At 36.2% G+C, this 17,447-nt stretch overlaps 1 protein-coding gene across 5 annotated transcripts in view; it reads right to left on the bottom strand.

The window, feature by feature from the left end:
- The window catches only part of LOC132773991 (FRAS1-related extracellular matrix protein 1-like), a 345,102-nt gene that overhangs the window by 129,561 nt on the left and 198,094 nt on the right, over nucleotides 1–17,447 (bottom strand). For all 5 annotated transcript variants that reach the window (XM_060773617.2, XM_060773616.2, XM_067467858.1 and 2 more), the window contains exons 4-15: nucleotides 16,926–17,221; nucleotides 14,579–14,730; nucleotides 13,878–14,201; nucleotides 13,655–13,763; nucleotides 11,989–12,120; nucleotides 9,822–10,166; nucleotides 9,290–9,432; nucleotides 6,857–7,053; nucleotides 5,333–5,423; nucleotides 4,689–4,856; nucleotides 1,245–1,453; nucleotides 387–480 (exon numbers count right to left, since the gene is read on the bottom strand). In XM_060773617.2, the coding sequence (XP_060629600.2) occupies nucleotides 387–480; nucleotides 1,245–1,453; nucleotides 4,689–4,856; nucleotides 5,333–5,423; nucleotides 6,857–7,053; nucleotides 9,290–9,432; nucleotides 9,822–10,166; nucleotides 11,989–12,120; nucleotides 13,655–13,763; nucleotides 13,878–14,201; nucleotides 14,579–14,730; nucleotides 16,926–17,221 (2,260 nt within the window). The remainder of the gene's footprint in view (nucleotides 1–386; nucleotides 481–1,244; nucleotides 1,454–4,688; nucleotides 4,857–5,332; nucleotides 5,424–6,856; nucleotides 7,054–9,289; nucleotides 9,433–9,821; nucleotides 10,167–11,988; nucleotides 12,121–13,654; nucleotides 13,764–13,877; nucleotides 14,202–14,578; nucleotides 14,731–16,925; nucleotides 17,222–17,447) is intronic.

The raw sequence follows: 17,447 nt of genomic DNA, 5'->3' as shown, positions 1-17,447 counted from the left end.
TCTGCAAGCATGCGTTTTCATTTCAATCATAATAGTGCAGTGTGAAAAAGGTGGAGCTAAACTAAGAAAAAACAATCTAGGACTCAATTGTTTTAAAGCAAAAGAGCTCAGACTACGGAAATGTCCCACTTCCAATCTGCAACTTTATATTTTGGTCAGTAAATCAAATTGTAATATACAACGTTATTACTATCATGATTAGTTATGCCCTTACTTAATAATTTGGATCTACCATCAAAATACTGCAACCAGATTATTTTGATCTGATCTAAACAGAGATCTCTGTGAGAATCTAAGGGGAAGATGCATGGCAATTTAAAAGTTGCTTAGTGGTAGAATTGAAGGCATGTACACACATACACAGATTATTTCTAAGTTGTTATTACCTGTATTCTTAATGTTCCATCTGCAGTGTTAAATCCATCTGTTGCTAAAAATATGACTCTGTCTTCAAGGGTTTCTGTACTGTCATGCTGATACCTTTAAAACAAAATTATAGAAAATTTGTGCGCCCATTAATTATAGTTTCAAACTATCAAGCTGGGCAAGAACAAGCCCTATCAACTGCCACATTACAAACTTATAACATTAATATCGTTTAATCATGGCCATATCTCCAGTTGAGAGAACCTGCTTGGTTCTAGTGAGATTCACTGGCATTAAACGAGTTGTATCAATCACTTATATGGTAGTAACCACAATGAATTTTTGTTCTTGCATAGGAGTCAGACAGAAATAAGTAACAGCTGTTACCTTACTGACATGTGTATTTACAAGGAAGCCATACAGCAAATTCAGAAAATAGGAAGGGATTGACAACTCGGTATTAAATATGTGACATTAATTGTTTTGTGAATAGAATTTGGGCAACTTTTAAGTTTATTGGTGTTTCTTAATCCAAGGTTATCCAGTAATGAATAACCTCCCTGCAAAAGAGAGTGAATCTTTAAGTATGCCCTTCTCATGCTGACTGTATCCACAGGTATTTTATGTGCATCTATTTAAACCAGCTGTTTAATGACACATTCAAAAAGTACCTATGAAATGTATAGCAAAAGGAAGATTTGAACTAGGATTCCCCATGCCATCCTCATGTACATTGTCTCTAGATACATTTAAGACTAATATTAAAGGATTTCCTAAATGCATCAGTTATTCTAAAACAACAAAATGGTATAATTTCTTTTTTAAAAAATTAATCATCTTACTATTTGAGTCATTGTTTGCTAAGCACTAAAAATTACCAAACATTGGAAGAGTGCAAATCCCAAAGGGTAAATTTATCCCCCTCCAGCATTATGTCTCCATGTAGCTTAATGTATCCATGCAAAGGTGATTTCCTTAGTTCAATTTTTATACCACTGGTTTTAGTGTCCAAGTCTGTAACCATTAGATGCTCTGCAGTGATGAATGAATGGCCACCTTCTGCTGTTTTTAGATGATTGGTGAAAATCTAAAATAGTCATAAACTCAAAACAATCACTATCAGGAACAACATAAAACATACATGGAATATAACATGTTAACAACATATTTCTTCAACGATAAGCACATGGAGCTGTTTATACTAAGCCAGACTGCTTGTCCAATGTATGGCAGTGGATGTTCAGGGATTTAGACTTTCAAGAGCTCCTAGGCTGAGAAACTGGATAGTCAGCATTACTTAAGGTTTTTAGATTTAGGGTTTGTATTGTGATATAACAGAATAAAGAAGTTATTTCTAAAGTGCTTTTCCAAAAATCAACTGGCACATCTAACCATTACCTCTAGCTAGTAATTGGAAAGAGTCAACTACAAAGACGGTGTTCAATCATTTTGGGAAAGGCATTTAGGACTAGAAGCTTAGCCATATTATGCCTGACCTTGAGTCATTAATCAAACAGTGGGTAGAAAACTATCATGATGCTCTTGTTTTCATCAAGTCGTTCATGAAATACCATTTTCAGATCCCAACCTCTTATCCTGATAATGTAAAATACAGAGCTGGTGGCCTTTCTCCCAGCCTCCTATTCAAAAGGGAAGAACTGCTTCCTGTTTGGTTTGTACTTGGTCCCAGACTATTTCGACTCATTCTATCTTTTTTTCCCAATTCTTAATAACTACAGTAACACCGAGAAGGCAAAAGATACACTACAGGCAACCCACTGAGGCACAAGGAAGATTATATACTAATGTTTTTTAATCTTAAAAAAGTAAGAGAAATAACTGCTTTCCAAGAACTTCAGAAAAAGAAAGTAAGCAAATGCTTTGGTCGAGACATTGTGAATTTAAGCTGCTTAAAATTATGCCCTTATATTCCAAGAACGAAGCTTTTCTAATTCATGTGAAACACACTCTTCCCATGTGTTAGGTTTTGATGTTAAAGCTTATGGATTTGTAGAAATATGCTTACCTACTATAAGGAACAGTTTTTGTAACTGAAACCTAGAAGAGTGCAGATAGAAGCATGACTTTGAGGGGATCAACTCCAGAAGTACTTGAACATTGCATAAGGATGTTATGTTTTTTTTAAAAAAAAGAAGTTCATTTTTTTCATTTGAAGAAACTTCTAACTGTTATTTGGGGAATAGCATCAATAATTTAACAAAATAAATCTTTCCACTTGCTATGGCTGCATGAAGAAATTACCACATGTAACCCGATGAACTTTGGCTCTTTTTCTGTTCCTATTTGTCAAAAGCTATCTATGGGTAAGAAGACTAAATAATGCAGTGACAACACCACTCAGTATGTCTAGAAAATTGAGAGAAGGGACAGGGTTGTGTTTGATAGGAAAGCAGATTTGCTAAGATATGAAAAGGGGGCAGACATATTATACAATCTATGTTGGATGGCTTTTTTTAAAAAAAAAAAAGCAATGCAAACTTTAGCATTTATTGTAACCCTGATATAACTTTGTCTTTGCTCTTTTTTTCACCATGATCACAGGATTAATTGTATGGTCCAAACAGTAGTACAACTGTATGCTTGTAGCTGAGCTACCATAATGAAAACAAGAAATACCTATTGCAACCAAGAAATGTTGGGGTTAGAGATCTCATCAGACAGATTTCCTCTCCCCCCCCCCCCTGGCAATCGCCAGCAAAACAGAAGGCATGCATGGTGCCTTGTAGTGACCTACACACACTTCTTCTGTCCCCCATCACCTGGGGCATCACAAAAAGGTGTGTTAACGCCCTGTCCCTGCCCCCATCAGATCAGCAGAAAGGGGCAAAAATGCAGGTATCTCCATCAGAGCTACCCAAAAGACATCTTACCTCCTTTTTGGCAATCAATGGGGTGGAGCCACAGCCAGCGGCATGTGATGGTGCTCGGCAGGCCCCATCTCCGAAGAGGAGCAAAGACCCCAAAACTCCCATTGTAATGAGGTGGCTTGTGCTGGTTGTAATGGAGTTAACTAGCACTGTACTTTATTTCGTAGACTCTCAATCTGCAAACTGTGAAGTTGGTTTGAGACCAGCATAAACTTATTCCTCTTCCTCCAAATCTAAAGCGTATGTCACCTCAGCCTGAAACTATTGTATAAACCTGTCAACAGCTGATGCCATACTGGGAAAACTGTCTTGAATATAATTCCTCCTCTACATCATCAGGATTTAAAGAGGAACCTGCTCCAGTTGGCTCCCATTGGTTGCTCACAAATCAGTGAACACTATTTTGACCAAAAAGCCTAATATGTGCTCACCAATACTTACTTCTAATTTCTTATGTTCATTTGTATTTGCTGTATACTGGAACCATCTAAGAAAATTATCATCTCATAACAGGAAGATATAAAGGCCAATATTTATTAGATATTACAAAGCAGACACTGAACATAATCAGAAATGTATACATCTTTAGAAGATAAAAGAACAACTTGGAACAACCATCCTAGTTCCATAGATAACATTATTTTGCTTCTTCTTATCAAAGGGTCAGGAAGGATTTCAAAATAAAAAATAAATTAAATTTCACATTGTCAGTATAAAAACAGCTTAGATGAACCCCTAGATCTTGGTTCAAGCACTGTTTTCCCACTTCCTTTTCCTACACAAATAAGTTATTCTGAAAATATGGAAAATGAAATTGAAGGGGGAAGGATTGGGCTCAGCTTGTAATACCCAAGAAACCTCTGTTCCCAGGCACGTTTTGGGGGGGGCTGAATTTTTTTCGGGGGGAGGGTTCGGGGGGGCTGAGTTTCGGGGGGGGGCTGAGTCTGAGTGAAAGAGGGTCTACCCTAGCAAATCTTTTGTATCATTACCCCAATACCCCCATGCATATGGGATATATTGAGCATGGTGATCAGATCATGATATGAATAAACATAACAGTTTAAATAATGCACCAGGAAGGCCTTTTCGCAAACCACCATGAGAATTTCGGGGGGGGGGGGGGCTGAAGCCCCTCGAGCCCCCCCCCCCCCCCCGGCTACATGCCTGTCTGTTCCTCATCATTTCCACAATTCACTTTTATCCTTCACTAAGCACTTTGCAGAGTAAATAAAGACAAGGAAATGTTTAGGCATTGCAAAACTTTTTGTAATGCACACATGCCATTGCTTTACAACACATGCTCAAATTTATTTGAATTTCTCTTATTCTAATGTTCAGCTAATCCAACACATTTCCTATTTCAAATTCTCTACAGCATAAAATTGTTCAGATGAAATCACAAGCTATCGATTAATTAGGTTTTTGAGTAAATACCTCAGGTGCTTCATCATCCACAGGCATAACCGTGATATTAAAGATGAGGCCAGTCCTCATTCCTCCCTGCTGGTCACTGACAGAGAATTCAAACTGTACAAACAACAGGTCAGGGCCCATTTCCATTAATGGGGGCATATATGCCACTTTCAGATGGTTTACAGCATGCTGGTAGAAAGAAATGAAAATGATTGCATTGCATGAATCCCATAAATTCATTTACGTACGATGCAAACTAAAAGGATATCGCAAGCTACTGCAACCACCCAATTTGTTTGTCCCATCAATCAAGAATTGCTCCTTTACTGTGAAATCTGGGAGAAAAATCCCATCTTGTTTAACTTAACAGATCTCATATTGCTTTCACTCTAGTATGCATGAGGTCATAACTCACAATGTACTGGAATTTCATGGGATCTGGAAATACCTAATGACATATTCAATGCATTTTATTAATAGAAATCCCACACATGAGAACGTTAAGAAGTTGGGTCAAGCAAGAAATACACCTCGATAAAATGTTCCACACAGGTAATTAGTTAACCAAAAGCTTTGCTGCAAAGAAAAAAAACACTCTTCTGGTCTGTTTCCTTGATCCCTTCTCTTAAGGAAAGTGCAACAGCTGTTGTTGTGTATCCACTTACCTGCGTGAAAGATGACAAAACGTGGGGAGGAGAATTTTTCATGTAACCTTTCACATTATCTGTGAAGATTAGTCTTCCTGCATCATAAAGCCTAACAAAGGAAGTGGGGAAATAGTTTAATACAGTATGCTATAGGAAAAAACAAGACAAAATGCTTTAGAAGTCTTATGGCACTTTAGGACTAATACATTCATTGCAAGTAATACCTTGTGGACCATATTCCATTTCATCTAAATATGAAGTATGATCTGAGGAAATGGACAGTGCTATGTCCATAAATTCATATGTGTACAGCCAAAAATAAACTCAAAATGTGTTTTGCCAGTTTTCTTTCATTTGTCTAGAATCTTAACTAGGCTACAGTTACAAAAACAATGGTGGGCGTTCCTGTTTCTTTTAACAAGAAAAGATATGTGGTATGCACAGTTTCGGATGTAAAAATCATGATGAAATTCCTTTTCCTTCATTTATGCAGCAAGTCTCATGACCGCTGCAATGCAAAAAGGAGGTGAATTGGCTTTTTCCCCAGAATTCTCCATTATAGAATTACAGTAATGTCACTGAAGCTATTAAGAAAGGATGAGCACTTGACATTCCCCAAGCAGTAACCTCTGCTAAGAACTCTACTAGGAATAACCAGATTTCCTTTCGCTAGTAGAAGGTGTTACATTGATTTTTCCAAGAGAACAAGAAGCTAGTAGTTTTGTATTGGTTCAAAAAGATCTAAGTCTGGTGTGGATCTTGTTAACCTTTGGAAACTTAAGTACTACCTCCAACATTGTATCCAACTTTAACAGCAATCATTAGAAGAATTTAAGTGGAACCAACTTCTAAATGAACCTGTAACAAACAACTCTAAGCAGTTTGGTACTTAGTAAATGGACTCAGTAATTCAAGTTCAACATTTACCTCATCAATTTCTCCATTAAACTGGTATGGTTATTTTTCCAACTTCTTACAGGCTGATGAATTAGAAACCCAAACTTTTCTTTTTTGTTTTTAGGGGTTTTTTTGTTTGTTTGTTTTTTGTCGTGTCAGGAGTGACTCCTGGTGTGAGAGAATTGGCCGTCTGCAAGGATGTTGCCCAGGGGACGCCTGGATGATTTTAATGTTTTTTATCATCCTTGTGGGAGGCTTCTCTCATGTCACTGCATGAGGAGCTGGAGCTGATAGAGGGAGCTCATCCACCTCTCCCCGGATTCGAACCTGCGACCTGTCGGTCTTCATTCCTGCCGGCACAAGGGTTTAACCCACTGCACCACCGGGGGCTCCTTTTTGTTGTATATGTGTGCTTTAAACAGTTAAGTTGGGGCCCATAACATATGTAAATGGTGAATTGCCATTTATTTAGACTTCCAGAAGATTTCTCTCCCTCCCTGGCCAGAGGAAGGTAGTCAAGGCAGCATGACTAGGGATGAAAAAAATGTATACAACAGAATCTACATGAAGCCCCAGTGTCATACTTTGCCAATACATACTTTTAGACAGATTTCATTTCCTTATGCATGTAAAAGAATCACATACCCAGGAGAAGTGGGAGAGAAACAAGCTTTTGTTACTGTATATAAAATTTGGTTGTCTGGTGATTCAGCATCTGTAAAATGGAGGTGGTTCTTTGTGATGAGCGCAATCTCTGTTTCTTTGACAACAAGATGCCTTATTGCCCCAGGAATGGCTTCTGGCAAATGGTCTTTCACTGGCATAATGTGGATCATCACAATCTATAAAACAAATGACGTTTATGTTATACTCTTTATATACACATACATATGCATGCACGTGTATATGGCAGGTTCTTGGTGTCCACTGGTATTTGCTTCCAGGACTCTGTGGACACCAAAATGTACATGTCCCATTAAATTACTTGGCCCAGTAAAATGGTGTCTCTAACATAAAATGGCAAAATCAAGGCATGCTTTGGTGATTATTTTAAAGAAGAGTTTGAAGTCTATGAATGCAGAATCCATGGATGCAGAGGGTTGACTGTATATATATACACACCAAAATATTACATCATCTATAACTGATTAATCTTTTTCCATTTAAAATTAATATGTAGTCTGAAGCATCTGATATGATAAATATCATGTTAATGCAATTTTTTCAACACAAAGAAATATCTACTGAATAATTGTTAGTCTTTATTTGCTCTGCTGAATTGTTTTAATAATTCAGAAAACAATATAAAAGGAAGGAGTATGAATCATAACATTATTTTGAATTAAAATATCGGCACGCTTCATTTGCAAGTCTAATTCTGCAGATATCCAAAGTACATACATGTGACCCTGTCAAGGATAGACTACACCTTTGTTTAAACCTGCTACTAAGAAAGTTGTGGAATACCAGACAGACTGCTGGACCACACAGATGGCATATGGATTAAACAGGAGGGACAAGAAGCAAGATCAGAGTCCTTGCAGCTGGCATCAACCACGTTGCCTGCAGCCTTGTAACTTTCGGAAGGGGTGGGGAGGGAAACAGACAATTTCTGCTGCTTTCCCTGAAGGGATATGGCTGGATTAAAGAAATGCCACATGTCAAAAAGGAAGGCACTTGTTATTCTTTATCTATCTATCTATCTATCTTATGCATGTTTGAAGGATACCTTTTCTTGTAGTGACTGGATATACTTCTCAGAAAGAGTTATTGCACTGCACTTTTGTCCCATGCCCTTGTTCCTTAGCTACCATTTGCACTATCCCATTCCCTTGTCTGTTTACAGTTTGGCCATGTTTTATGGCAGTAGTCACCATAAGGTATTGGGTGTTGTTCTGAATTTTAAATTGTTGGTTTATATGTTATTGGTTTTACTTTTTGTATTGCATAGTGTGTTCACTGTATGTGTTGTTTTAGACACTTTGTGTCATATGTAAGTCGCCCTGAGTCCCTTTGGGGAGATGGAGGTAGGGTACAAAACTCAAGTTATTGTATTATTATTAATATTATTGTTATTATATCTATACCCTGTTTTCCTCTCTTAAATGAAACTCAGAGCAGCTCACAATATTATAAACAATAGAAATTTAAACCTACAAGATATAAATAGCAAAGTAGATTTTAATATAGAATTGTTAAAAACAAATAATTAAAATCACATAAAACAATTGCAAATTGTTAAAAACAATACAGTTAAGGCACTACTTAGCATAGCAAACACCTCATGGCTCATTCTTAAAATCTTTCTTCTTGAAAAGTTTGCATGAATAAAAAGGTTTAACCTGCCATCAGAAGGCCAACAGGGAAGGTGCCATTTTGGCTTCCTTAGGTAGAGAGTTCCAGAGTTGGGGGGCAGCCACCAAGAAGTCTCCACCAACTGGGCCCACAATGGTCATAGGGCTAAGAGAAGGGTCATCCTGAAAATCTCTGGGACCAGTCAGGTTCATACAGAAAAATACAATCTGCCAAATAGCCTGGAACTGGGCCATAATCTTCTTCCAGCCCACTATTTCTTTTAAAATGTGCCTGTTTTCCTCTCTTTTTCTTACTTTCCCCAGTTGTTATCAGTTTATGCCAATTGCTGCAAACTGAATTCACAGGACAGGAAGTAATTTGCATTTAGCTAATTCAGTAAGGATGACAGTAGAGACAGGATCAGAATCTTGCCCTTTCCAGTAATCTCGTATAAAAGTACTACAGCCTTTTCTAGCTTTTGTGTTCTTCCATCTTCATCTCTGCTGTTGAGTGGCTATATGTGTCTGTGAAATGTTGGAGGTCATGCAGTTTCACAAAGGATACATCTTAAACAATGACCATTCTTGATGTTTTAGGATCTTCTTTGTCAAGACTTCATGACACTTGAGAAATAAAACTTTTGACCATTTTTCAAATATTCTTTGAATATTCTTTTCATCCCCAACAGTGAGAAGAATCCCAGAATGTGAGAATCGCAACACAGTTGATTTTGGGAGGCTGCTCTTCTTTAATTTTATATTTCAAAAACCCATAAATATTTACCTGAGGATCTGAAAGGTTGGGTGGTTCCTGGCTGTCAGCTAAGATAAATTCAAATGAGTCTTGGAAAATTTCATCTCCAAAATGATGATAGTATATGAGACCATGAAAGAGATCCCTTTGGAAAAAGCTGGACACAGAAATACCTTGGGATTTCAACAGAGCACAAAAAGATTTTGCAGAAAGCATAGCATTTAATTTTACTTCTACAAATAACTTTTCTCATAATGGAATCAGATCATGAGCCATATAGCCAGATATCATCTACTTTGACCAGTGGACGCTCTCCCCATGTTCTTTGGTCAGAGATCCTTTTTAATATTATTATTATAGCTGTTCCATATCAAACATACAGTTTATCACAAAACTAGGACTAATATTCTACTCTCACCTTAGAAATACTACACAACAAATCAATTTCACTTTCACCTGGCCTTTAATAGACAGTAGATATCTAGCCTAAGATGCAGCCTGAAGTATTGAATGAAAAATTTGTCTCTAGCTTCCTTTCAATAAACATGATTAATTGTGCTACCTGATCCATCTGGCAATTGTTGCTTGATAAGTTCTCCTGCACTGGGCGGCTTGGATATTTTATAGAGGACATAATCATCACTCGAGTCAAAATCAGCTGCCATAAGTATATGATTTTCAATAAGAGCAGTGTCCCCTTCTTCCAGCTCAAGGACAAGATTGTTCACCAAGAATGGTGGGCTGTCATCCTTTGGAAGAATATTAATAGGAAACTTGTGTCTAATACTGTGCTTTCCATCAAAGATTCTGAAGACTATGTCATCCCTGGTTGTGTCACTGTCATCATGATGATACCTGACAACTCCATCTCTGAGTTCTTTAACTCCAAACTTGAAACCTTTTTTCCCTACACAAAATCAAATGAGAAAGACAACAGTTCTGTTCACATATTACTGAATTAATATTTAATATTCAATATTTAATGGGGTACGTACACCAACAAGATTATTATACCCATCCACTCTAGGATCTGATTTGTCTCTTCCTATTGTTTCCATAAGGGTGGCTCTTTTGACTAGCTACAATTGACCAAACAAAGACTGTATCATTTCAACTTTGTGTAACAGATCAATGGGCTCAGATTATAAGAATTGATGCATTATTTGACACAATATATGAACAGCAATATTGAAAAACTATTCTGAAAATTAGATTTTACAACTTGCTGAATCAAGACCACATTTATTTTACACACATATTATTCATTTTATATGGCAAGCATTGAAAGGATTTGCCAAGTTCACAAGCTCTGTTTTTATGCTAATATTAGAATATGATTTAATTGCCAATTTACTACAAAAAAACTGTACTCAAAATCTTTCAGAATACAGAAGCAGCAACACATTTCCATTATTTGAAAAAATATTTGCATTATATTCTAAATAAGTATTCAAAAGTTCCACTAACTTTAGTAAAGCTATTCCCCAGGTAATTCGGTGTAGAATTGCTGGCTAACATACAAAAGTTAATACACTATCCTTAGGAATGTAATTATTAGGCCTGGGTAACAACGCAAAAATTTGTTTCTAAAATCGATTCGTTTTTTGGGGGTTTTTGCGTTTCGTTATTTAAAATAATTACAAAATTTTCCTTTTAAAAAGTTCGATATTTACGAAATTTCCTAAATGGTAAAAAATTAACGAATCGATTTCCAAAACAATAACGAATCGATTCGTTAATGGCGGACGCGACCGCGAAATACGCTAAAAAACCTCCAAAAACTTCTGAAGCTTCCCTCTCCCTCTGTTCTTGACTGTTGGTGTGATAATATAATTTTTTTTCACTAATTAAACCATAAAACTGGCCCAGACATGCGGAAATAATAACGAAACGACCTCAGAACAATAACGAAACGAATACAATAACGAAATACGAAGCATTTACAAAACGTATTTAAAAATTCGTTTTTTTAAATAATTGCTCCAGAATGGTTCGTTATCGTTTTGTAATTGGAAAAATTAACGAATTATTAACGAATTACGAATTAACGAAACGAAACCGCCCAGGCCTAGTAATTATAGATTGGAGTGTTGTGCAGTTTCCAGCTGCATTTTCTCCTGCCATTTCGCCTTCATCCTCTGAAGATACCAGCCACAGATGTAGGTGAAACAGCAGGAGAAATGCTGCTAAGAACATGGCCATACAACCCAGAAACCACACAACACTCCAATGATTCTGCCTGTGAAAACCTTCAACAATAATTATAGATTCTTCAGTATTATGCTTGTATAATACATGGTCAATTTATGTCAAAATTCTTGTGTTGAAATATATACCTTGCTTTATAATATAGAAGTTTACAAAATAATTGAAAGCATATCTGGCTTGTTTCCCCTTCAACTTTTCTCCATACCACCCCAATGTTTGTTTCTTTAACAGATAAATGAGTCATTGCCATAGATTGAAATAGCTCATTTCTTTGCCATTTGTGAATATGCAACTATAATTACAGTGAAGTTTAAAAAGCACAAGGCAAGCAGTTGAATCACTGCATTTCATTATATTTTTTGTTTTTATTTTCTTTGACATCTAGTAAAATGCCTGTTGTATTCTTATATAAATTATCTATTTTGTACTCTTTTTGAGAAGAGAAAAAAATGAATGGTAATGTTTAATTTTTAACTGACCAAATATTTGCATAATTATTTACATTGTAGGAAGTGCCATACCTTGTACCGTGAGCCAACCATGATTTAAGCCTTCCACCACAAGCAGTTGAACACTATGAAGGTTGTTATTATCTACAATCTGAAGGGATTGCCAGGTAATGGGATGAGACTGTCCTTCTAACAAGTCAAGCCCTATACATAAGAATTTTAAGTACAATGGAGTTACATGGTTCATAGTAAAATTATAGAACAAATCAATATTGAAATTCTCTTGGACCTCTGCTTAAGTCACAATATTAGTCGCAACTAGAAAGTTTAACTGAATCAGGCATCAGTCAAAAGAGGAAAATATATTATAGCTGAATGAACTCAATAAAGGAGGGCCCTTGAATTTGCGAGACTGAGCAAGGCTATTGATAGCCAGAGCCCTTGGGAGATCTCCAATGAATGGGGCTGCCATAAGTCAAAAGGACTTATCACATAGACCTTGAAAAGTGTGGGGACCCATCTGTCTAGCAAAGGGAATAGTACTGTTAGATCCCCAATCATCCCATTTCAAGTTCTGTCTTCCTATCATATGTTTCTCTCTTCATGTTTTCGCCTGTTGTTGCCCATGTTCAGAACCATCACATGGGAAATCCTTTTCTCCAGCCTCTCCATATTACTTTTTTTTAAAATAAGGGAAAATTTCAGTATCTAAAAGCCAAGAGATCCCTTGCTCTCCCCAAAGCCCCTTATATTAAAGGAAGCGGGACACTGCTTTTAACACTCCTCTTTCCATGGGATCCCTTGCCCTCCCCAAATCCCCACACACCAGAGGAGGTGATGTCTCCTCACATGTCACAATTTTAAAACACTCCTTTTAATGGGATCTCCCCCTCTTCTCTTTGAATTCATCCCTTTGAGTAGATCAGCAGAATTTTGACTCCACTTTTAACACTCCTTTCAATTTGGTGGTCTCCCTCTAGAGGAGATCAACACATTTTGAAAACATTTATTTCAGTGGGACCACACAGTTTTTAAACCTCTTTAAACAACAGAAGGGTCATGGAGGAGCACTTCATAAAATAGAGTATAATGAAGAAATCTACCACTTCCTATCAAGCCTAGATTACTATTAAAGACAAAATGTAGTGAAAGCAAAGTGGTGAAGAATGCCCATTCCTTCACATCACCGAAATGATTCAACATGAGTGCATCTATCAGATCCCATCACATGTGTTCTTCAGCATTAGCAATGGTTCTGGCATGCATCAGGGGCTCAAAACACAATTTCTCATCTGTGTTCTGAACTCCCGCCTTTCAGCATGCTTCAGCTCCATTTCAAGGATGGAAGGCAACAGATGATGGCTGTAAGTAGGCAAACATCATCTGATAGGTTCCATGCCACGTTGTCCTTGAAATGGACCTCAATTGTCCTACAACGAAGAAACACTTCATGCGATGAGGTCAAAAGTTGTCTTAATGGAAATAACAACAACAACCACAGTATGTGAGAACCTCAACATAATCATGGGAATTTTTTCCAGACTGGATAGGTATCTATTTAATTTTATACTCAAACTATTCACAATGGCCCAACATGCTTTTCTCCAAGAAATAAAAGACTACCCATAGCATTCTAATTATGTTTAGATGTTCACAGACCTTTCATACCGAATATATTAAGAACCTACATATGTAAACACAAAGCAGACAAGGCCTTCATAAATGAAATTCCCCTTACCCATGTTCCATGCAACTCTAGGAGCATCTGTTACAGCATTTCGTACTGAAAAATGGACACTGATAGGCAAGCTGTTCATGAAGAAGCTATCAATTGCTTGAAACTCAACCTAGGAGAACAAAATTAATGCAACATATTTGTGACCATTGAATTACAGGCATAAAGTAACTTGAAAGCATGCAAAGAGAAGAAGTGGGAAAAACACTCAAGTCTCATCACTCACCTCATAGTTCTGTCTTTCAGAATGAGAAATATTGGATGGTTGGAAAGCAACTTTTGTGTCATACAAATCTTGCCAAGTGAAGGATCTAATAGCTTTTGATTGATCTTCCAGATGGGTAATGTATCCCAGAGGAGGCGGCTTAGTAATATTAAATACCAGTCCTTGCCTTTGAGTCTCTTCATCTATAGCATCCAAAGTCACAGTCGTAAGAGGAGTAAGAATAAATTCATCTATTTCCAAGATGAACATAGCCATGAATGCAGCTTGTGGTTTTCCATTTGGAATGGCACCTTTTATTTTTACAGGAATCCACACATTTTCTGCCTACAAAGGAAAATAAAGGAAAATAAATTTATCTTCATGTCACTGCAGAAGGAACAAATACACATCATTTCTCAATAGCAGCTAAAATATCCCTCTCCCTCTCTGTCTCCCTGAGTTTCAAAAAGAAAATTGTTGAAATATCTGTCAGCCATACAACAATGGAATGTAAAGGTACTTCAAGCACTCCACCTTCAGCTAGTGCAGGAATTCACATCTGAAATAATCCAGCACTGTAGTGCATTTGTTCAACAAGGTGGTCATTTGCCATAACATGTATAGTGAGGATCTTCATCCTCATGTGTATGAGAAGGGTAGAGGGAGAAATGGATGTCATATAGAAATACAATTAATTACATTTCCAAGATGGATATTCTCACCTGTTGCTGAAATCTGTTCTTTTTGTCTCTGATTTCCACTTGAATTGAGATATAATCCTTATCAGGTGATGGAGGACTGAGGTGTTGATACCTAATACCCATTTCTAGGAAGTCTTCACAACTGATCTTTAAATCATGTATTTCTTTGAACCCTAAATGATAGGCAGCATTACTCAGACTAGGCAATTTTTCGTGATCCAAAACAGGAAGGAAAACACACTTTTTACAATGCAAATGCAAATATCATAGTTATCCCTCTTTTTTTAAAAAAAATCTGTTTTTTATACTGAAATTAATTTTGCAAGAATGTTCATATCTTTAGTACTGGTAATTAATAAACCAGATTTTGAATGACCTAGTAATTTCTGTTTGTGCATTCTTACTATATATTCATCATACCACCATATCAAGGTCAATTTATTAGGATACATATATACAAATGCAGGTATTCAATGGTTTATCAACATCCTGATGAATTGAAATAATGGTTTGTTACAACCTAATTCTCTTGCTGTGAAAGGTTTTTGAGAATTTGTAAAATGGAATCATACACTATAAAGAAATTAATACTGCATGACTACTTCATATTTTTAAGAAGTGTTTTCATTTAATCTAAATGGTTATACGCAAGAGCCAGATCATACTTTGATTATAAACTATGACTAAGTATTTCTTTCTCTTTTAATTGAAAATACATGTGAAAATAGGGCCTTGTGCAATTTATCAAAGAGCTGCACTGTGTTCCCAAATATTATGATATTATGATCCATCATTCAGAGAAATTTCCCATCTCAAGAGTTAAATGTTAATGGGAGAGGTCTCTGATTTTGGAAACACTGTTGTATAGCAGTAAACATGGTGTAACTTAATAAAGTGGCAAATAAATTAACCATCTGCATGTGCATGCATCCATTGGCTCCTCTTTTGTTGCAAACCACTAGGCATGTGCAATCAATAAAATGTTTCAAAAGTCATTACAAAACGGGATTGCTGGCATTTCATTTCTAAAGTGTTTCTAAAGTATAGTTGGTAAAACATTCATTACTATAATGAGAGGAACACAATTTCATTACCTTTTTTATAGTAATTGTGATTGAGCAAGTGGGGAAAATTCAGGGGCTCATTTCTCCTTCAGTTTTAGAGGTATCATGATGAAACTTGCTAGAATTGTACCACACATTTTCCACTGGTAGCCCAGCAAATATCAGAATGTTACACTCATCAACTAATTTTAAGAGTATTTTAATACTTAACAAACAATATATATTTTAAGAAAACTACAAGAGCTATCTATTTGAATTTTATACACAATGCACAAGATAACCAGAGCATCAGTCACCAGAAATTTCAGAAAGATTCACATATCTACATATCTTTGGTAATTTTTAAAAGTTTAGACAAAAAAACAAAAAAACAAAAACAAAAAAGCAACAGCAAGCAATCACTTTGAATGCTCTGTCTTTATGACATAACTTCAACTTAGCACAGATTTATACTATTACTTACTTACTTTAGTCCTCTTTGCAGATTCAACAATTTTATTTATTATTATTAGAATGACTCTAAATGGTTGGCTGCTGCAGCCCTTGTTGGGGCTTTCTGATGTTGACCACTGCATTAATGTGAAGAAAGGAGTGAGGGGTTGCATGCATGTGAGAAACACAGGTTCATATCTCTTGCTTAATAAGCCAGAATTGATAGTCTAAATACAATCGCTGAATCAACTAGATGGGGCATAAGGTGCACCTGGATAATCATGTGGTGTCATTGCAAATGGAATAGCTACAATATATTATTTCGAGAAGAAAATTATGAGATCACAGTATCATTATCTAAAAGAACAAGTTAGTGTCTATACCTGAGGAAGAAAATGACCTTCATTTCTATCTCTATACCACATAAAATGAGAGTGGTGGTGATTTTGACCAACATATCCTCACACATGATGCTCTGGAAGAACTCTCACATTTAGCTATGATGTGGACTTTTTAAGGGACCTAAATGTTGCATTTGAGTCCAATGTGTGGTGCTCAGAGCTGAGGGGTAAAAAAAAGCAGTGAAAATGGTTTCGTTTGGGTTTTTTTAAAAAAAATACAGGTTTGGAAGCATTGTTGGAATAGTCAGAGATGTAAGAATTTCCCTTTTTCTTTTAAAATACCACTTCCCATGTTTTCTAGAATTTTGTCTACAGAGCATCTACTCTCCTTCATCATAAGGTCTTACTTTTCTCTCTTAGCGATGAAAATATACCATAAATGACTAGAATTTAGACAGATGTTTAAAAGCATCTTCTTTTCAAATAATAAGTTATTTTCAAATAAGTTTAAAAAGGAAAAAAGAAAATAACCTTTCTTCAGTTTGATGGCCATTTGTTCATCTTCACTTTGCTGGTTTTTTGGATCTTCAACAATTAGTTGGCCAACAGCAGGAAATTGTGATTCAGATGACATGATCCTTATTGTGCAGATTTTAGCAAATCCATTGTATCTAAAACTCAAAATGTTTCTGTCAATGGGTTGAGAAATCCCAAAGAAATGTGGAACTTCTAGAGGCACATGTCCAAACTCAGCAAGACTTGATGATGGGTTTCTGATTTTTACATCAATGACAAATGTTTCTACCATAGTCTCCAGTGGTGTAAACCTGAAAAATGTGAGACAGTTAAAATCTGATTTTTTATTATTCAAGGAGAAAATCATTGGTAAACTATGCTTGAATATAATTTCAGTAATTTTCATTAAAAGATGAGGATTTAGGTGATCTGAAAAGAAAACAGGATCAGTTATCTAACTTTCTCTCAACTGTCTTTAAACAGAGCAATCAATGTTATTCAGGCTTCAGAGTCAATTCCTGTAACACAATTGGTAAA

Source organism: Anolis sagrei, chromosome 4 (assembly GCF_037176765.1).
Source record: "Anolis sagrei isolate rAnoSag1 chromosome 4, rAnoSag1.mat, whole genome shotgun sequence".
Taxonomy (NCBI): Eukaryota; Metazoa; Chordata; class Lepidosauria; order Squamata; family Dactyloidae; genus Anolis; species Anolis sagrei.
This window is presented reverse-complemented; position numbering and strand designations above follow the sequence as displayed.